Below are 22151 nucleotides of genomic sequence, written 5' to 3' on the forward strand. Positions count from 1 at the left end.
TCTGGTTTAGTATTGTATGCAGCTTTTTCTTGTATGTGTGCTGTTTTGTAATATATATAATTGAAAGTAATGGTAGCATTTTCACACTTAAATATAACAGTACTTGCCAATTACCTTAGCCTGGCTTTAAGACCATACAGAATTATTTTGCTGAGCGAGTGAAATATATATATATATATATATATATATATATATATATATATATATATATATATATATATATACAGTGCCTTGCAAAAGTATTCAGACCCCTGACCATTTCTCTCATATTACTGAATTACAAATGGTACATTGAAATTTCGTTCTGTTTGATATTTTATTTTAAAACACTGAAACTCAAAATCAATTATTGTAAGGTGACATTGGTTTTATGTTGGGAAATATTTTTAAGAAATAAAAAACTGAAATATCTTGCTTGCATAAGTATTCAACCCCCACACATTAATATTTGGTAGAGCCACCTTTTGCTGCAATAACAGCTTTAAGTCTTTTGGGGTAAGTATGTACCAGCTTTGCACACAGTGTCGGAGTGATTTTGGCCCATCTTGGCAGATTTGTCCAGGTTGTTCAGGTTGGTTGGATGACGCTTGTGGACCGCAATTTTCAAATAGTGCCACAGATTCTCAATGGGATTGAGATCAGGACTTTGACTAGGCCACTGTAGGACATTCACCTTTTTGTTCTTGAGCCACTCCAATGTTGCTTTGGCCTTGTGCTTGGGATCATTGTCCTGCTGAAAGGTGAATTCCCTCCCAAGCTTCAGTTTTTTAGCGGACTGAAGCAGGTTCTCTTGCAGTATTTCCCTGTATTTTGCTCCATCCATTCTTCCTTCAATTTTAACAAGATGCCCAGTCCCTGCTGATGAGAAGCATCCCCACAGCATGATGCTGCCACCACCATACTTCACTGTAGGGATGGTGTGTCTTGAGGCATGGGCAGCGTTAGGTTTGCGCCACACATAGCGCTTTGAGTTTTGGCCAAAAAGCTCTATCTTGGTCTCATCTGACCACAAAACCTTTTCCCACATCGCAGCTGGGTCACTCTCATGTTTTCTGGCAAACTCCAGGTGTGCTTTCAGATGGTACTTTTTGAGTAACGGCGTCTTTCTTGCCACCCTCCCATATAGGCCAGTGTTATGCAGAGCTCTTGATATGGTTGACTGGTGCACCATTACTCCACTCCCAGCCACTGAACTCTGTAGCTCCTTCAAAGTGATTGTTGGCCTCTCTGTGGCTTCTCTCACAAGTCTCCTTCTTGTTTGAGCACTGAGTTTTGAGGGACGGCCTTTTCTTGGCAGTGCCTGGGTGGTGTGATGCAGCTTCCACTTCCTGATTTATTGATCCAACTGTGCTCTCTGGGATATCCAAACACTTGGATATTATTTTGTACCCTTTCCCTAATCTATGCATTTGTATTACTTTATCTCGAACTTCTGTAGAATGCTCTTTGGTTTTCATTTTCCTTCAGATTCACAGCCTGACCAATGATCCTTCAACAGTGGGGTTTTTCATCCAGAAAATGTGACGGCAACTTTAATGGTTCACAGGTTGAGGCCAATGGTAAGGTAATTGTGTCCTCGTTAGGGCAATTTCTTTCATCGGTGTAAACTGGGAGATTCCACAGCACAGGGGTTGAATACTTATGCAAGCAAGATATTTCAGTTTTTTATTTTTCTTAAATATTTCCCAACATAAAACCAATTTTTTTAACTGGAGTTTTCCTGTATGAGTAGTGCTGTATGTACTGTACAGAGCTGTTTCTTTTTATGTGTTAATGGCTGTGGAGGTGAATTCCAGCCATGTGTCACAGGGACAGCTGGGTGAGGCCCCTGGAGATTCCAGCTGAATAGGTTTCAATGCACTTTCTGTAGAGCTGTGAAAGTTGTATCCAAGTGCAGACTGCCTGGCAGTACAGTATCTTTAGTTAGGAGAGCACTTTGACCCTGGGCAAAGCACAGCAACAAAAGACTCGAAGAATGTTCACTGCAGGAGGGGCACAAGGCTGAATTATCAGTTTTAACAACATGCTTTGAAAACCAGCCTCACGGAAATGGAAGACCGGAGTTTATATTCAATCAGTAATCTTTTTTTGTTTTTGTTTTTTTTGATTGGTTTTCAGTAAGGAATGGAGTAGTTTTTGAACCAGTGCAAAATGTATGACAATTTTAGAATGTTAATTTACAGTAACTACTGTACTTGCACTTGTTGGATGTGTTTATTGCGGTTTTTAAAAATGTAATTCGAATTTACAGTGCAGTAAAGACATACACTATATGAAATACAAAAGAGGTATTGGGTGTTTTTAATAATCTAGTTTGATAGTTCTTTCGGGAAAAGTTCTGTACAGTGCCACATTTCTAAAGCATACGCTTTTTGATGATCATACTCAAGGTAGACCTGTTGCCATGATATACAAAACCCTAGTAAATTCCCATGGAATGACCCAAAAGTCACGTTTTAGTCACCTACTGTACTATACTGTGATATTACTGCCTGTACATCAAGGGTAAACTATGATACTGTATGGGAAGCCATGTATATTTACAGTAAATGTGCATCTAAGCCTTACTTTCTTTACACTTTTTGCGCTCTTTAATGTGTGTTACATTAACGTACAGTGCAGTTAAACTAGAGTAGTGCATGAGCAGTGTCTCTCTCACTGACAGTGCGCCTCTATTACAATAGATCAGAGTGTTGAACGCCTTATCGATTGTTTGCAACACACAAGTTTGCAGTGACAGCATTTCCTGTATGGGATCTTCTTGGCCAGCTCTATCAGCTTGCATTGCAGGGGAGTTCTCTCAGATTTCCATTTAGGGAACGAGAGCATCTGGGTGTTTGCCGTGGGACCTTTGTTCAAATGTTTAATTAGTTAATGTCTCATCTGAAGGGAATTGCGTCCAACTGCTCAGTGCCCTAACAGCCAATACAGATGGACTACAATATGTCTCTTACTTTTCTCAGGCAGGAGTTGCTACTGTTGTATGGGTTTGCCACCTACTGTAGGTTATGTGATATTGGCATTAGTGAACCACCATAGCACAGTAGTGTTGTAAATCAGAATTATTCATCTGTTTGTTTTTATTTATTTATTTATTTATTTATTTATTTATTTATTTATTTATTTTAAGATTGACTTCAGTAAATTGAATGCTTTCTGTATTTCTAAACATAATGGGTGTGAGCTTTTAAAATGTTATTTTCTCTGTGCAAATAGATATCGTGCATTACATATTGAATGCAGATTGGCAACCTTGTTTTAAAATATTCTTTTCAGTGGTTCTGTGGTTTCCTATTTGGACGATTTGTGAAAGTTTCCATGTGTGTGTATTTGTCAGAGGTCATGTAGACTATGTTATACTATATATGCTCATCTAAATAGAAACACATTTTTCCGGGTGGTTTAGAACCAGATTTCCTGTCCATGGTTTAAAATGAGAGAAGGGTGGCCCTGCATTCAACTCCTCGAGACCATCAATTTCAATTAAAACACAAAATGTCTTGTTTTCAATGACTCGACAACACTCACAGTACATAAATGTTCATGAATGATCAACAATATTAAAAAAAAAAAAAAAAAAAAAAATGTAAAGCTGGTACATTCGTATATCAGAGAAACTGAAGAGGAACGGGAAATTAAAACAAGGTAAAGACAATCATCCAAATAAAGCTGAAGCACTAACGGATAATGACATAGAACATCTGTACAGCACTGAAACACTACATTTAAAAAAAAAACAACTGTACTGCTGAACCTCATCTTATTTAATATTAGCATCACAATGGTATTCATGTATTATAAAAAATAATAGATGGGCCTTTTCAGTGAGTTACAGGAAAACAATTCCATCTCGGGTTTCTGTGACAGTTTATAAGTCTCGTAATTTAGATATCACAGAAACCCTGGAATTATTATCCTGCAACTCACTGAAGCCCATCTATCTATCTATATCTATCTATCTATCTATCTATCTCTATCTATCTATCTCTATCTATCTATCTATCTATCTAATATATATATATATATATATATATATATAATGTATATATACACACACACACACACTATAGTTGATATACTGCCTTTGACCACATATGATCGCAAGGTTTATGCTTTTCTACATTTTACTGTATTTTGATTTTGCTGGTTTTACTGTGTGCCCTGTTGTCAGATTGCAATTACTTTAGGAACCCACAAATAGAAAATCAGGGTAATTGAGTAGTATTCATCCCAATTGTACAGTGTATTACACGTCAGAAAATAGCTTTTATGTTGACAACTTTCTTGAACCTGTTGTCCAGATGTCTTTGTTTTTAATATTTGCTTTAGCCTGCTGTGAACATTATTGATTTTGTGAATATCTTGGTAAGTCTTTGGCCCTGCTCCAATCCTATTTGCCAGATTACCATCAGGTTCTTGGAAATGCTGCAGTTGCAGTCTCTCCGTTGTGTTTCCAGTGACCGCACACGCTATTTTTTATAGAAAAAATGAATCTTGCTAAACCTTAATCCTAGAATGACTGTGCAGTAGAGTACAACTACATGCTCCGAACTGTTGTGGAAAAGCAGGAAGCTATTAACCCCCTGCATTGATTCCTTGACATGAAGGGAAATGTTTGTAGGCAACTTCTGTCTCCAGATATAGCTTCCCCACTAGAAACCTATCTGGGCTGCAGCCCAGCTTTTGAAGTGATAAATGATGTTACTGTTTTTATGCTTGAGCGCATATGTGTAAGTGCACATGGCTTCCGTTTCATTAACACAGGAAAATGTACCAGTGTGCCAAAAAGCTGAAAATGAATTTATGAACCAATTTTCTAAAACATAACTACGGCCCTCCCCCCTCCAATAACGTCATCATTGAACTAATCCAAACTTCTCCGCCACATGTCATATTTATTGTACAGTCAGAATCTGAGACTATGTACCGAAGTGCTGTTGGTAAGACTTGTTCTCTCGACAGGGCAAATTTGGGTTTTCTACAACTAAGCAACCAACTGCTCCAATAAGCCAAAAGGAAAGCGCTGAACTCAATAATGATAAAGAGAAATTATGAAAAAAAAAAATTCAGACAAAAATTTTGAGTGGCATGGAAGAAATACTTAATCTGGCTTCATTAGGTCATGTTCTGCCTAGTTTGCCACCGGTTTCCCAGACTTGCAGATAAAACAGCAGCTTTTTTTTTTGTTTGTTGGGAATTCAACATTTCGTTTACGTCGTATCCAGTCTCTCACAGTAGTAGTTTGCAAGATAGCAGGTGTTTGTCTGCTGTGACTGCAGTGGAAAAAGATGCACCAATGGATCCCCATTTGCGCCGCATGGAAGCTGGACAACGGGATCGAATGGGCAAACTTTGATTTGGGATACTATGTGTTCAGGTCAGAAATGCCATTCGCAATCTTTCCAGGACTCGTTGGTATCAGCAATAAAATGTGGTGCTGACTTGCTTATGAAAAAATGACTATTGGTTACCGTACACATTAGAAACACGCGTAAATTAAAAACCATCATGAAAAAATAAATAATAATACATTTTATATATTGGGACAGAATTGTACCTGGGCCAGTACAAATACTAGCTCAGTTGTCGAAGGGGCTAGTAGTTACAAATATAAACGTAGAGCCCTGTTGTGGCTATTGTAATTCCTGATATTGGCTGGAGTGGTGGGTAAGTTCAAGCAGAGCTCTGAGGATTCTGTCAGCACAAAACACTGTACTAAAATTGTATACTGTAAATGCATCTTGAAGAGAGAACACATTTAATAAAAGATGAATTGAAGTACAAAATAACCTGATTGGATTTACTTTGCAGCTGATGGAAGATTTCATCGTAGTGTACAGTACTTTCACCAAGGCTGCCCACATCTTTTATTTATTTATTTATTTATTTTACGCTCCCTGTTGCTTTGAAAAATTGCAATTTAGTTGAATTTTAACAACACCGCACTTTAAATCACACTTTCATTTCTTTAAGCACGAGGTGTTGCAGGGTGATTCAAGCTGTTGTAACTGTTGGACAATTCATCGTAATGTTTTTGCCGGGCATAATACTTAAAGTAATCCGGTTGTAACCTCAGCATCATTAATTTATGTCCAGTACAGTAGCAAACAAACTAACACAAACTTATTAGTGTCATTCAAGTTTGTATTTGCTTCATATCTACCCCATGCTACAGTATTCATGCAAAACTTTGTGCATTTGTGCATTACAGTTATATAAAATGGACCACTCTGGTGACAGAGCCAATCTACAGTATTTTAACTGTAGATTGTTATTTTAACACAGGTTTCATTTGTACAATAATAATTTATGTGATCTCCACAGGTGGCGACAGAAAAGGTTACAGGAAAGCTGAGTTCTACTCTCTCATGGGTGAAGAACACAGTGTCACATACTGTCAGTCAAATGGCTAGTCAGGTGGCGAGCCCATCTGCCTCCTTACACACTACCTCCTCCTCCTCCACAACACTCTCCACACCTGCGCTGTCGCCCTCCTCGCCCACCCAGCTCAACCCTGATGAACTGGAGCTGCTGGCAAAGCTAGAGGAGCAGAACAGGTACTGTCCTGTAGAAAATACCTGGTGGAGTTATTCCTAGATTTTCTAACATTCAAATTGGTCATCCAGGATTCCATTCGTTTTGTGGCTTGTCTAAAATCAATGCAGTTCCGTGATGTGCAGGTTAATAACCAGTTTTAGTAACACACACTAATGTGACAGACAATGCAGTGCCTTCAGACACATACAGTAACATTCCAGAATATCGTGGACTGTAATGCTGGGACAGTGAGTCCATTGTGATGTAATGGTTTCTGTGGTTGGGGCAGGAGTTAGGTTGCATCTATTTACATTGCCTTTACTGTACATGCAGTGTCCCACCTCATACCTATATTATCGGCCAATTAAACCCTGCAATCTTAAACTGTAGATCTTTCCTCTACAGACTCCTGGGGGCTGATCCCACCTGATCAGCCCCCAGGAGTCTGCAGAGGAAAGATCTCACTGAGGCTCGGGGTATAGTGAAAGGCAGGAGAGGATGTGAAGTTCAAATCCATGCGTCTCTGTCTCAACAGATCTTGCCATGGGCTGGGTCTGATGCTTGCATTAAGACAGTTCATGCAAGGGAATTAAGCTGCATATCAATAGGGTTGTTGGAGAAAGAGAATGCAACTGAAAAAATGCAAAAACTGTACAGCACGTTTCAAGACTTTCACAATACAATGCAATACAATTGTTTTTTATATAGTGTCTTTCATAACAGAGTGATCACAAAGCGCTGAACAATTAAGAATAATTCAAATAAAAAAGGTACCCTTTTAACCTACTTTTTAAAAATTGAATTTCAGTCTGGGAGCATGATTTAGAAAAAGCTCTTCCACCCATAGAGAGAAGGTGGAAAGAAGGAACAGAGTAGACCTGAATTGATATTATTATCATAAGACTTGATGAATGACTCATGTTTTGCAGCATCTTCCCTTTTTCCTCATTATTGGTAGAAGACTGGGGGTTAAGGAATGTGTATGAATTTAGCAAAACCATAAATTTTCATCAGCTTGTAATGACTGTGTTTTCTGGCTCTTCCTTACTCAGGACCACATAGTGGTATACAAGGCAGGGGGAAGGGTGCTGAGCAACATTTTAATTAACCTGCTGAGTATCAATAGGATTGTGTGACTGGTGCTGCAGGAGAGAGACATTTCCCTTGATCCCCAATTTGCCTACAGTACCTATTTGAATAGTATTTCTTCTCACTTGGTGTAATACACTAGTAGAGAGCTATGGAGGTTTTTTTCTTTTTAGTCATATTTCTAAATAACCACACCTGTGGTTTAAAGTGAGTCTTTTAATATGAAAACATTCTCTGCCTTTCTACGTCTTAGCAATAACAGCTGTCTACAGCAGCCAAACTCCAAAGAGTTGACGGAAGTTCTCTTTGCAGACCGCTTTATTTAGCTGTCAGTTAGATTTTTGCCTGTTGAGAGAGATTCATGTAACTTTGGGTTGTTTTTACTCAAAAGCCAATAACAGGAACATTTCTGTTTTGCATGTTATTGTTATTGTTATTATTATTATTATTATATGTTCATAAGGCATATTTCTAGTATGCCTTGTTTTTCTTCTTCCATTCTGTTTGGCCCGCTGCAATCAGTTGTTTTTAATCCAAACAGGAAAAGATCAGAGTTCTTGAAGTGCTGATAACCTGCTGTAAAATGAATAAAACACAAGAACAGATTGTTTTGGCCACAGTGTTCTGGTTTGTGATGAATGGCAGATTTGAGGAACGTGTCCCCTTCGTTTTCTCTTCATTCATTCATAGTGACCCTGATCCAGGAACAGCAAATCTATTCCCTGGCCGACCCCTGTCCCCTGACCTTTTTGAAGTGCATCCTAAAAGACAGGACAAACGCAAAAAGGAAAATGTGCTGTTAACCTCTGCAGCATCTCCTGCTTTTTCTGCTAACCTTACTATACCTTCAGTAAGGATAGCATAATCAGAGGCAGTGCAAGCTTCCTTTACAACATCAAGTTTGCCACGAAGGGGGGTGAGGGTGCAGTTCAGTCACAATGCCAAACAATTTATTTGCTTCTTTTTAGACTGTTTGTATGCAGGTTTTGTGGACTGTTGACTGAGACCACCAGCATGTGACCCAAGTCAGACTGAACGCATCACCCCTTTATTTGCTTCATGTACAGTATATTTCAAGTAGTTCTCCCTTTTAAAGGTTCCTTTGTCTGCAATGGTTGATGATGTCAGAGGGGGAGGGGGGAGTAGGCATAGCACACCACATTGTTACGTGTAATGTTTATCAGTTTCTGCTTCTCAAGGACAATCAAGCTCTTAAAGTCGGGCAGAAGTCTCCCCTACATTTGATTATCCTGCGTACAGCCCCTATCAGAAGTGGTGATAGCAGTGGGACCTAAGCAACCCGAAAACCTTCAGTAGGAAAGTTAATACTTCTCCATACCTGATGCTTTCAGACTGCTGTGTAAATAATGTGTTTCAAATACCAGTGTGGTGACTGAGACTGGAGAAACTGTAATAGTTTCCTCTGGCTGTGTTATTGTATATTTCAGAAAGACTTGTAACAGCATTGGGCTACAGTAAAATTAAAATACATGATGCTCCATACACAGAAGCACCCATGCTTCCATTGTCTATTTACTTTAACACTACTGGGACCTCAGGAAGTACAAATTGGTGTCTGAAGAAGGTACCTGACATACTTTTTGTTTTGCAAACATAACCCATTTTTCCACATTAATTTTACTTCATGTTTACAAGCCATTCATTCCACTTACAGTATGCCCCCCCGGGATTAGAAAAGCATTAGAAAACATGTCTTGTTGCTGTGAGCCTTTGAAATATACCATTAGCCGTTTTGACTTCTGTCACACTTCCTATTTTTCCAGTTGTTTCTAAACAGACAATGGGGATTCAACAGTGTTTTCTGAAAACACCAAGGCTGCTAATACTGTATGTTAATTGAAATTTATGTGGAACATTGACACAGAAGCTCCTGTAATCTGAGAATTTACAGTGAATCATTTATATTGCAAACGCTAGTGGCTTTTGCATTTTTAATGCCTTCTTCACTTGGATCCAAATGAAAACAATAAGTTTGTGTATACATACATCCATGCATATGCAATTCACATGCATGTGCCTTTCTAAACCGTACAGATAATGTTAAACAGACTAGACACCATTGTTTGCTATTTTAAAATGAATAGCAAGTGATAGATGACTCAAACTTTGATACATCGTTTCTCCTACTGTATTACTAAAGGTATACTGTATATAATTTGCAGCAGTATATACTTAAATGGAGCCCACTGCAGCCACTGAATTATTAGACTGAGGTAAAAACAGGCTTGGGCAAGCATGAGTAAATATGTCTTGACATTTTTTATTTATTTTTTTAACTCGTCTAACAGAATCTGCAAACATTACGATACCTTTAAGAGTTTATGTGCTTTCTGAAGCAGCAATATTATATTGACTTGCAGCTGTAGTGAGCAATCCTGGGTCTGAAATGTGTTAGGAGTTTACAGTAAATAAGAATGAGGCTGACAACCCTACATGTGTACATACTTAATTATCCTGTATACATTTTGCACCTATATAAAAGCACCCTCTAGAAATAGTTAATGTATATATCTATTTGTACTGTATGTGGTTGTGTTTGTCTGTACTGGTAACTGTTCCAAACCTCAGGAACATTTCTTCTTCCCTTGTCTGATATACTGTACCAGTGGCTTCAGTAACTCCTCTTCTGTGTCACTTTAATATATGTTCAGGAATAAAAAGCAATCAGAAGCTGATTGTATTGGGAATGCAAAATTACACACGAAGAGTGAAAAATCGGTACAGTTCTATAGGAACTGAGGAGAAGCCACATAAACAACCATGTGAAAATACTGCTTCTGGGGCCTGGTTACTTGGTCCGTGTAAGATTGAACAAATCCCAAAGCTTGAAAGAAAAAGGAAAACTGCACAGTAGAACTAGGTTGGAAGTTTGAACTTTGCACTTTTGGACTTACGAGATAGTCATAGGCATATAGTTTAAAAAAAACAAACAAAACACACACAAGATTTTATCAGCGCTCTAATAACACTAACAGGTGTATTAAGTAAAACAGCACAACTGTTGGTGCTCACAAGTGAAAAAGATAACATGTTTTGTCTTGTATTTTTATTTTTTTTGCTATCCCTATCTTTGCATTTGGGAAGCTGCACCCAAGTCACAACAGTACCACTCAGTATGACCTTATTGAGAAACCACAGTTACACCCAGTCACACTATCCCCTGTGGTACAGTCCATGTCATCATCCAAGGGTTGCTGCTAATCAGAGAAAGCAGTTCAAATAATCAGAGGTTTTGTAACTTGTATGCCTCCACATGCTCTCTGCAGGTAAACCAAAAAGATTTTTAAAGCATTATGAGTCTTTCATGGTAAGTATGCTTGTTTTTTTTTCATTCAAGTCTTTCTACTCAGAGTTAAACAGGAATTTGGCATTTTTGGACTAAGTTGAGGAGAGGATAATGTACAGTATTTAAAATAAAATAAGCTAGTTTTCCTTATGTACTGTTTGTAAAACAGTATAGTGCAATACAACATTTTTAAATGGATGCTGTATTGAAACATTTTTACAAACAGCTCCTGTAACACAGGTTCTTCTGTATAGGTTTTACTGCATACTGCTATTGAATAGATTTGAGATATTATAATAGTGTTTCAGGAATGAACTGTCTGGAAAAAAATCTTACAGGACCTGTCACCTTTATTTTTAAAAATATTTTGTAAGGAAATGTAGTCGGGGAATTGTTACACAACTGCAATAGAAATGTGCTACCTTTGTTTGTCTATTGGTACATTTTTAATTTAAAAAAATCAACACGGCAAAACTACTTATCAGTAAGCTTCTTTAAAACAGAAATGTATTATCAATATAATGTTCTTATACAGGTTTTATATTTTTGACTGAAGTTAATCGGTTAGCCCATTATTGGATTTGGTACTGCATCAATATGTGTGTTAAAGTACATTTTACATTTTAAAAGTATTTAACATGTTGCTAGTGTACACAATCAAGCTTTTCTTATCAAAGCTGTTTGTGTTGGTGGTCCACTATGAAAGATGCTATATAAAATAAAGATTGATTGATTATCTAACACTGCAATTGTCTCAGTTTGCTGAACTCTGTTGGTTACACATTAAAGACGAGTCATTCTTTTATTTAGTTGTGTGGAACAAGACCAGAAATGCAACAACATTGTGACATTACAAAATTAATTTGAATGTGCTTTTACACCAGATGTTGCTACATTTGAGATTTTCTGTTCCAGCTATGTAATTAGATTGGTTGGTTTTTAGGTTTGTGGTGGGGTAATTGAGACAGCTTTTTGGCATATGCTGTCTTGTGAATCCAGAGCAATTCTTTACTCATTTATTTTTAGAGATCAATGCTAAATAACTTGGACCATGTTGAAGATTATCTACATAGTGCAGGAGGATAATGTGCCCATGCTATTATTCAGTGATTTCCCACACGTCAGATGCTGTGCACATCCACTCATCGGGGCTGTGAAAGTTAGTTATGGGAAGTGTATCAAGGGTGTCTTTGTAAATACACTGTTGCTGCTTCTTTTAACAGCTCATATCTCAGATGGTGACTTTATATTTTCAGTGTAGTATGGTTAAATCACAGTGATGTTCATATCCATTTTACAGTCCTCCTTTCCCCTTGCATTAAGCCCTTGGGTTGCTGTGTTTGTGTTCACATAGATACCCAATGTTTGTGATTCAATACCAACAGAATAACTCTTCGCTTGCATTTGTGTAATGCTCATTTAAATTTATATTAACAAACTGTAAAATTTAAATAATGTTGTTTGTTTATATCTATCTTATATATATATATATATATATAATTTATGTACAAGCTTGCAACATCTTGCATCTCTTCCCTGGCCTATTCTCAGTTTTTATATTAAAAACAAAACAAAAAAATAAGCATTTTAAATAGTTAGACATTAGTCCCCAAGAGTCATTTTAAACATAATTTGGTTTAATCTTCTAGGCCTTGGCAACACTCTTTATCTGTCTGACATATTAACCTTTTTATGTCGCTCCCTGAGACATCCTTGAAGCATGTTTGCTAATTGATTTTTCCAGACACTTTTTTTTTTTTTTTTTGTTTACACCGAGAGAGATTGCAATTTATGAATGCACTTGCTCTCTGAATCGTCATCCCTCGTGATTTGACTGTGCACTTTGATAAAAGCCATTTAAAACCCACCTGCTCACTATTTGTAGTTCCAGTTCCACTCTGCAATGTTGTGCTGGTGTTTACCAAAGCCGTTCCACATCAACGCAGTGTACACATGGAGTTTAAATAACACCCTCTATTCCACATCTGAGTCAGGGCATTAACTACTTTGCTGTACTGTGGTCAGATGGTGGGATTCAGTAACTTTTTTACAAGGTGGGGAAAGGGAGGATATAGGGGGAGGAACAAATGAAGTTAATATACGATTATCCCCCCGCCCCCATCCTAGCATGTCATTACCTTGAACGACTTGTCAAACTGCAAACTCAACCTTTTAATTCTGAAAATCCTGCCACAACAGGTCTGTTTTTAAAAAAAAAAAAAAAAAAAAAAAAAAAAAGTCACTGATTTTTTAAATGCAGTGCAATGTAAATTAAAAACGTGTTTATAAGCACACGTATTGCTGTGAGAGTGTTCCTGTTTTTTCCTACAGGCTTTTAGAAACCGACACCAAGTCCCTGCGATCCGTTAATGGATCGCGGAGAAACAGCGGCTCTTCCCTCGTGTCCAGCTCTTCAGCCTCCAGTAATCTCAGCCATCTGGAAGAGGACACCTGGATACTCTGGGGGAGGATCGTCAACGAGTGGGAAGAAGTGCGCAAAAAGAAAGATAAGCAACTCAAGGTAATTTACATCATGGAGTGGAACCCTGGAACTGTGAATCTGTGGAGTGCAGCTACAAAACAATGTTCTGCCTGAAGCATTCCTTTTTGGAATTTACACTTAACTGGATTCCTATCAAGGATGTTTTCTTTACTGTGAGACTTTACTATTTGACTACTATGATACACTGTGAGCCAAGTAAGCTGCTACAGTATTACTTGCAGAAGGAGGTTATAAATTACATCTTCAAGCCTGTTATTGGGAAATAAAACCCCTTTCTTCAGTTCATGCTCTTGGGATTCATGTAGTGCTTCTGACAAGAAATAGCACTACAGAGTACAATAGACATATTCTGTTGAAGTGATCTCATTTAGCATGTCCAGTACATCATTGTATTTTGGTAGACTCTGCAAGCAAATAATTATTCAATTGGTTCAAGAGCTAACAGGAAGCAAAACAGCATGCATGACTGAAATAGTAAACCAAACCCATCACATTTAGTCTGTGATTGAAGGACAGTACTTTGCTGTGAAAATTGATGTTTTAATTTTATTGTTCGTATGCATATATATTTGTATTAGGGTGATGTATTTAACACAATGCTTGCTGTCCATTATTACTCCAGACCTACCCCAGAGAGGTAGTCTGCTGTCATTGTATTTTATGGGGACGTAGGAATTAATCATTTAGACAGTGTCACTGAAGTAAATTTACTATTTGACAGAGGGCAGTACATGTGTATAGGGGGTGCTGTCGTTGATTTTGCTATTGTTTTAAAGAAGTGTCCTCTATGCACCTTTTACCACCCTCTTTCAGAAGTGTAACAAAGCATCTTAGTCTTGTATGCCATTGTAGTCCTTGTATGTCAAATATAAACTTTAATTTGACATTTCCTTCAAAAGTAATTGCCACAAAACTTTTGAGTGCTGGCTTTCAAACAATCCAAAATGTAATTCTATATTATTTCCTTGCATTTGCAGGAACTTGTGAGAAAAGGGGTTCCCCATCACTTCAGAGCGATAGTCTGGCAGCTCTTGTGCAATGCACAGAACATGCCTATCAAAGAGCAATATTCCGAACTGCTGAAGATGACCTCACCGTGTGAAAAACTTATCCGAAGGGACATTGCACGAACATATCCAGAGCATGAATTCTTTAAAGAGAAAGACAGCCTTGGACAAGAGGTTTTATTTAATGTAATGAAGGTATGTCAGCTACTCCCTGAAATTCTACCCCCCTTACAAAGTGTGTTTATGTACTTGTTTAATTATTGTGTGTGTGCGCGCGCACCATCTGGTGGTCAAAAGTAACTTGTGATTAAGGAGATTTCTGTGTAGAGCACAAACCACCTAGTGGTTGAACAGTGTAATTGTGTTTACTCTGGAAGGACCTTTTAATGTAAATGTAAAATCTGTATGTTCTGCAAGCTCCTTCATTGACTCATATGACCCCTAGGATCAGAGTTGAATAAACTCGGTACTGTTAACCTTTCTTGTCAAGGGTTTTAACCTGTTTCTATTGACCTCAAGTTTTGTATAGCTGTCATTTAGATTACAATGGTCGGATTATAAATATGTACACAATATGGAGTTGTTATTGTTTTTTGTTTGTTGCAAAAATAAAACTTTAGAAACACAAAACTATTCCTACAGGTGCTGTACAATCAAGCATTGGTCATAAAGGTTTCAGGCTGTTTAATAAATAATGAAGTGTGGCAATTCTCTTTTGTGCATCTGCATATTTTTAGTTTCCATCCTTGTGGGAAAGGCATTCTATCCATACAGCAGAGAACTGCTGCATCTTGCTCTCTTCTGTTACCACAATATGACATTTAACATGTCACCTTTATAGTATTACATTTCATACCTCTTGATACTGCAATAGGACTGCTCAAAGATGTCTTTAAGAATAAATCAAATGCATTATTTCAAGTGAAAGTTGGAAGACTTCCACTTGACCGCATCTGTCAAGGTCATTTGTGTTTTGTATTAAAAAAATAAATAAATACATTTTAAAAAATCATGTTTGCATCATTTGAAAGATGTGCCATTTTGTTTTAATACAGTGTAAGACGTTTGTACTTGAATATGTCGATCAAGTTAGCAAAGGCCAACGATATTACAAATGCATGTTAAACAAACCTGACATTTCAGCTAATAGGGAAATGTAGAGGCAAGTAAAAGATAAAGCTCAAAGCCAATGAATATAAATGTACTCCTGTGTTGACCTTCACTTTATTTTTTTATTAGGCTTATTCTCTTGTTGACCGTGAGGTGGGCTACTGTCAAGGAAGTGCTTTTATTGTTGGATTGCTGCTTATGCAGGTAAGAAATGGTAGTCCTTAAAATGCAGCAAGTTGTTAAAGATAAGCAACCTTCTTTTATACACTGTTCCTGTATTTCCAGCAAGTGTATGTACAGCTGATCCTGTATCTTCTGGTGTAGAACTGGCATATCTTTTAGGCATGGGGTGCTCAAGAGAACTGCGTCTGAGTTAACAGCACCTGTTTGTATTACAGATGCCAGAAGAGGAAGCGTTCTGCGTGTTTGTTAAGTTAATGCAGGACTATCGACTACGAGAACTCTTCAAACCCACGATGGCTGAGCTGGGTCTCTGCATGTACCAGTTTGAGTGGATGATACAGGTCAATCAGACTTCTAACACATTAAACATATTTTACATTTTTGCACAGTGTAATAAAAAATAATAAATAAATAAAAAAAGATATTTCACTCGAACACTGGTATTCTGATTCTATTACACTGTAAAAGCTGATAGTGTTTGGTCTTCGGTGGTGGATGTTAGTAGGATTACTTTCAGAATCCTTGCAGCATTCACACAGACGTACAACCACTGTACTCTCCACTTCACCATTAAAAGATACTGTTTTACATGTTTTTTTATTTTATTTCTGGTGTACTAGATCCAAGAGCCTTAGTCTACATTCATTGTTTTGAATTTTAATTTTAAAAATGTTACTAAGGAATGCAAGGTATAATATTACTCCTCGGTGCTTATTTAAAACAATGAAACTGCAGATTGGAAGCAATGGGACGTAAGGGTGGTTGGGGAGTACCAGAATGAGTCAGTAGCTGTGGGTTCTAGCTGGAGTTTCACCATCTCTTTCACTCTGAAAGGCTGTCAGGAAATGGTTTAAGGGGAATGGGTAACGGCTGTAAATCTCCTGTGGTGAAACCTTGCTTTCTGTTTTGCTGACTGTGCTGTGCATTGTGTCTCTTCAGGAGCAGCTGCCAGAGCTTCAGGTGCACTTCCAGTCCCAGAGTTTTCATACCTCCATGTACGCCTCCTCCTGGTTTTTAACCATCTTCCTCACCTCCTTTCCACTGCCAGTTGCTACAAGGATTTTTGATATATTTATGTGCGAGGTAAGTCAAATGGGTATTTGTATTTGTGGTTACAGTTCTTAAACTGCACCTTTTTTTCTCTTTTTAAAGTAAGGAAATGAGCTAAAATGATAATTGTGTCTTCCCAGGGTTTAGAGATTGTGTTTCGAGTAGGATTAGCTATTCTTCAAATGAATCAATCAGAATTAATGCAACTTGACATGGAAGGAATGCTACAGGTAAGATAATCTTTCATGTTCTTAAAAGGCAAGGATTTTAGTTCCATGCAGAGTATTTTTGGGGGTATTAGAAGAATTAGCTACTTTTAGGATTGGGGAAAATAAAGGCTACTGTATATCTTCCGATTTATTTTTACAATTAATTATTTTGCATAGCGAGAATCTAGCTTCCAGTAACCTTTTCAATACCCCTGGCATCTGATTGACTACGCTGCTAAAACATGCCTTGTTCTTCATGTATCTGTGTGTGGAGGGGTACATCATTTAAAGGAAAAAAGCCTTTCAATTACAATAGGAAAATAAGTTTATAAACCAAATGCTGCCATTCTGCAGATAGTCAGTATTTGTTGAGATATGTTTAAATGTTCCCTTTGATTACATTGGTTTCCATCTGACTAACCTGGTTGTCCTGCTTGTTCCCCAGCACTTTCAGAAGGTCATTCCACACCAGTTGGACAGTGGTCCAGATAAGGTGATCCAGACAGCATATCAAGTCAAATACAATGCAAAAAAGATGAAGAAGTAAGTATGCCATGCTAATGCCTTAAAATCCATTACTTTCAGCTTGTGTGTTTATGTCATTTTTTTATATTCTCTATCTTAGGTTAGAAAAGGAATACACTACAATAAAAAGTAAGGAGATGGAAGAACAAGTAGAAATCAAGGTAATTTTTTTTTAACCTGGTCTGGAAAGCCCTATTCAAATAATTGTGATAGATTAATTTCCATATTCTCTGTATATTTAAACTCAACAGGTTAACATACTATGTATTATAAATCTACTCTCTCTGGGGGGGGGGTCTCATTTTCCTATTAAACTGTTTTATTATGAAGTGGCACTGAAAAGCATTCAAATTTACATACATTCATTATGGTAAGAAGTATTCAACGTTTAAAAATGAAATTGCATGAGCAGGATTTACATATCATGGGTTTTTGACCAGAAAGTTGACTTAAAAAAAGGAAATAAGTTTTATTTTACATTTTACAGAGGTTACGCACAGAAAACCGACTTCTAAAGCAGCGGATCGATACGTTGGAGAAAGTGAGTACTGCAGAGATCGGTATGGTAATTCCAATGCAAGTTCCAAATCTCGACCTGCATTGCCATTGTTCTAATCAGTGTATGGTAATTCCAATGCAAGTTCCAAATCTCGACCTGCATTGCCATTGTTCTAATCAGTGTATGGTAACTTGCAGAGATCATATGATTCTAATTTGTATTAACTTATTACTTTTTTTTTAATCCTTTGTGGGCAACTAGCAAATACCGGCCTTGTTCACAAACTGTGCTTACAGTGCAAAAAATGTTGATTAACCAACTGTGCACACAATTAGAGCAAATGGTAACTTTGTTTAATTTGCTGTTTTCACAAATATTTACTCTGGGGTTTTGTCAGAACGGTAACATCTGAATTCATACATAATAAATTATATTATTATTTTATTTTACCCGACAGTTATATTTTCATGGCTGCATTTTTTAGGAGATATTAAGAGATGGGTGCTTCAACATGATAATAGGAAAGACCTCCTTTAGGTACAGTCCCCTTGTCCTACTGGAATTCCTCGCATAAATACAGAAATGTTTATATCATTCACATTCAAGGTAATTCTTAAATGGTAAACAAACTAGTTGACAATGCTATGCATTCACCACTTGCAAAATGGTAAATAGTTAAGTTTGTAGGATATAATGCAATTAATTTGGAAGGACATTTTAATTTTCTTCCAAATGATTTATTGCAAGGTAAGAAGAAACATACAGGTAGTTTGGGGTAGGTTTGCACTGGCAACTAACATTTAGCAGCCTAGTAAGCTACCATACTCTCATAACTGGTGTGTACTATATCATTTAGACTAAGTCATTAGGTTGGTACAATTAGTTTAAATACCCATATAACTGTGTCTCTCTGTACTGCAGTGTCAGTAATAATCTGCTGCATGTGAGTGGACTGCTTGGTTGTAACAAATCAGTAGTAGAACTTTTAACTCTATTTGCATGACGTTCTCAGTTCATCCCTTGCTTTGGTTAGAACAGTGATCTGCATTGGAGGGAGGATTATTGCATGTGCGAGTGCAGCGGAACATTGCATAACTTTTCCAAAGCTGTGAAAAAAAAAAAAAAAAAAAACAGTTAGTGGAATGCTGCTTTTCGGTGCTGGTGGCGAGGGATAATTGTTCTATTTAAAATTTAAATTAAAAACCATAATGCTACGAAGAAAACAATGTCTATTTAGTAGTATGGCTCCCAATACATGTAATCCTAACTCGCTAAAGACATGGGCATGGTTTTGAATCAAGTGCAAAGACACATTTTGTAAGAGGAATAAAACAACTGTAATGGTAGAAAACTAGCATTGTGAAGGATCAGTTCCGGGCAGTTTCTTTCTAGTTGTTTACAGTTTTTAAATAATTTCCCCCCTATATTCCTCTTTCACATTTGTTTAAAAATAGGCCCACAAACCTTTTCTTTACCCCATTCATGTATCATTTGCTTTGCTGCTTTGGGTTCTTTTCTGTTGCACACTAATCTATGCTTTGCCACTACTTACACTTCTTACTGTTATCAGATCTGAAGGCTTCTGTTCACTTTCTACCTCCCGTAATGCCACAGTCACATTACTGACTGTTTGATCTTCTCCACAGCCAAAAAAAAAAAAAAAAAAAGCTCAATCAAAACGAAGGAGAAATATGAACAAGCCATGTTGTCTTTCAAAATCAATATTGCCACTTTTATTTTGTTGATTCTTTGGTTTTTTTTCTCTCTTATGCTTCTGTCTGGATGTTTCCTTTTTGTAGGAAAGTGCTTCCTTGGCAGATAGATTGATCCAGGTATATATTTATGCTCTCCTTATCTATTATTAAATAGAAATGCTGCACCCCTTCTTCCCTTAAATTTGCATGTATTGCTGTCTGTCTCTAGATGCCAGACGGTTCCTATATTTGCTAGTAAAATTAGCATAAAATACATGTTTTGATCTGTTTGTTATAAATCCCTTTTTATGACCATTAATCATAACTGGGACTAGTAAGAATCGGCGTGAACTCCCATATTTTTGAGAAGTGCATGAAAAATAATTCTGCATGCCCCAAAATTTAAAAAAAGAGAAGAAAATTCTAATAAACACAATCCTAATGACACAAATGAAAATATGAGCAAACCCATATTTATTACCAAATAAAACCTTACCCATTTGATGGCATGCTTCCTTAATGTAGTCAAGTGAACTGCCTAGCTTCAGCTTCCATCCATCGACCCTCATGCAATAATTATGTCCCAAGGGACAAGTGACAAGGGCACAAGAGGCCGAGGAAAACTACCTCATAAAACGGGAGCTGGGCACCATCAAACAGCAGGGCGATGAGGCCAGTGCTAAGCTGGAGCACGCTCAGCGTACCATCAGGGAGCTTCAGGAGCAGCAGCAAGTGGTAAGGAGCCTAGGAGCATCTATAGCCTTTACTGTTTCTCTTCTTTTACTGCAGGTTCGAGCAGTGCACACATTTCAAACACTTTTCTTTTGTTGCATTACTGTCTTCCAGCCCTCCATATGACTGTCTGCACAGTACCTTGTGATTTAAAATCTATATTGTTTTTTAATACTACTTTAATTTACAGAATCACAGTGATTTGGTATTTGAAGAGTTGCTGATGAGACTTCATGTTGTGTACTTTTATTTAAATGATAGCTGAGCTGCACATGAATCGGTGTTAGCTGTGCTGCCAGAGTAAGATCAATTACACTTAGAGAAGGCATTTATTCAACAGGAAACATTTGAACTCTATAAAGTGTTGCTGAGTAGAGCTTCCTTGCAGTATGTCATTGTGTATGTGGTTGGTATTAACAGTGCATAAAATCAGCACCTCACACAGAATCTGTCAAAGTTTGACATTTTTACATGTTAGTCTGGTTGTCTGTGTCGTTGGTATTCAATACAGTTAAATGTCCTCTTTTTTTTTTCTTTTTCTACATAGTAAAATAAAGCCATTTGTTAAACAAGTGTTGAATACATTTGTAAAGTTTACTCATTGTCTTCTGACCGTCGTCCGCACAGTTTACCTACAAAGGACTTCATATTACAGTTGGAATGGATCAGAAGAATATTTAAATAAATTGCTTCCCAAAATGTTCACCATGCTGTGCTTGCTAGAAAACACACTGTGGCTTTCCTGTTATTGATTGTGGCTTCTGTTTACTGTTGCTGTGTTCTTTAGGAACCTAGCCTGATGAGTTCTGATTCCACACACGATAACTGTTAATATGGGGTAAAAGCTCTGGTTTAAGAAGTTCTTCATGTTAATTTGAAGAAATTGGCGTAACATGTGGGGATGCATATGCCTGTCGATGTTGATGTACTTGTAAATCCTTCTGTCAATCACATGTATCTAGAGAACTGCTTGTTATTGAGAGTATCAGAATTTGTGGGTGTATGGAGGCTGGCTGTCTGTGTACAACCGTCTTATTGGTGTATTTAAAGTTTTAATGCTTTTGCACTTTGTTGAGCTGATTTATATGTGACTTTATTGTCCATCAAGAGTAGTAATGCATTATTTAGATACATGATTTGATTTTGAGGAACAGCCAACTTCAGTCATATTGACCAGATCAAAAAAAAAAGTGGAAACAGATTTAATTAAACATTTTGTGCTTTTATTGTAAACAAGTAACTAACTGTGAGTACTGTGTTCTATAACTCTTTACCGGTCGTCCATTTGCATAGATTAATAGTGTGTTCACACAATGCTATTGGGAGGGATATGGTAGAGAAGCTCAGAGTTGTTTGTCTTAAAATGGAGGTTTGTAAATGTAAGGTGTTTGTGACAATATGAAATAATTAAGACAGGTGAATTCTATGGCTAGAGTATATTTTCATGGCCATGTCTTGGTTTATACTGTACTGACGATCGGAGTGATAACAGAGCCTTGTTTTTTTATTATGAGCCCTGTTTTTTCTGTATAAATTATATTAGAATGATACTGTACTAAAACACTATTGAATTGTAGCACACCCACACACACTCCTCTTGTTGAAATCACTGATATATGAAACATGTATAACCCCTGTTAAGGACATTGTGGTAGTAACATAATATAACCCATTTGCATGCTTGTATTATGCATATGATTTTAAAT

The 22151-nt window shown here is 37.2% G+C and overlaps 1 protein-coding gene across 7 annotated transcripts in view; it reads left to right on the plus strand.

Moving 5' to 3' along the window:
- LOC117416722 (ecotropic viral integration site 5 protein homolog) overlaps positions 1–22151 on the plus strand; it is a 57821-nt gene that overhangs the window by 9306 nt on the left and 26364 nt on the right. For 3 of the 7 annotated variants that reach the window (XM_059035037.1, XM_059035040.1, XM_034028100.3), the window contains exons 2-13: positions 6325–6557; positions 13265–13454; positions 14414–14638; positions 15683–15757; positions 15952–16077; positions 16676–16819; positions 16927–17016; positions 17441–17538; positions 17621–17681; positions 18008–18061; positions 19819–19851; positions 20302–20448. In XM_059035037.1, the coding sequence (XP_058891020.1) occupies positions 6406–6557; positions 13265–13454; positions 14414–14638; positions 15683–15757; positions 15952–16077; positions 16676–16819; positions 16927–17016; positions 17441–17538; positions 17621–17681; positions 18008–18061; positions 19819–19851; positions 20302–20448 (1395 nt within the window). In that variant the 5' untranslated portion in view covers positions 6325–6405. Of the gene's footprint in view, positions 1–6324; positions 6558–10866; positions 10955–13264; positions 13455–14413; positions 14639–15682; positions 15758–15951; positions 16078–16675; positions 16820–16926; positions 17017–17440; positions 17539–17620; positions 17682–18007; positions 18062–19818; positions 19852–20301; positions 20449–22151 lie in introns of those variants that run through there. The other 4 variants (XM_034028103.3, XM_059035036.1, XM_034028106.3 and 1 more) reach the window with 4 other exon arrangements.

The sequence above is a fragment of the Acipenser ruthenus genome, chromosome 12, assembly GCF_902713425.1.
Source record: "Acipenser ruthenus chromosome 12, fAciRut3.2 maternal haplotype, whole genome shotgun sequence".
NCBI classification, from domain to species: Eukaryota; Metazoa; Chordata; class Actinopteri; order Acipenseriformes; family Acipenseridae; genus Acipenser; species Acipenser ruthenus.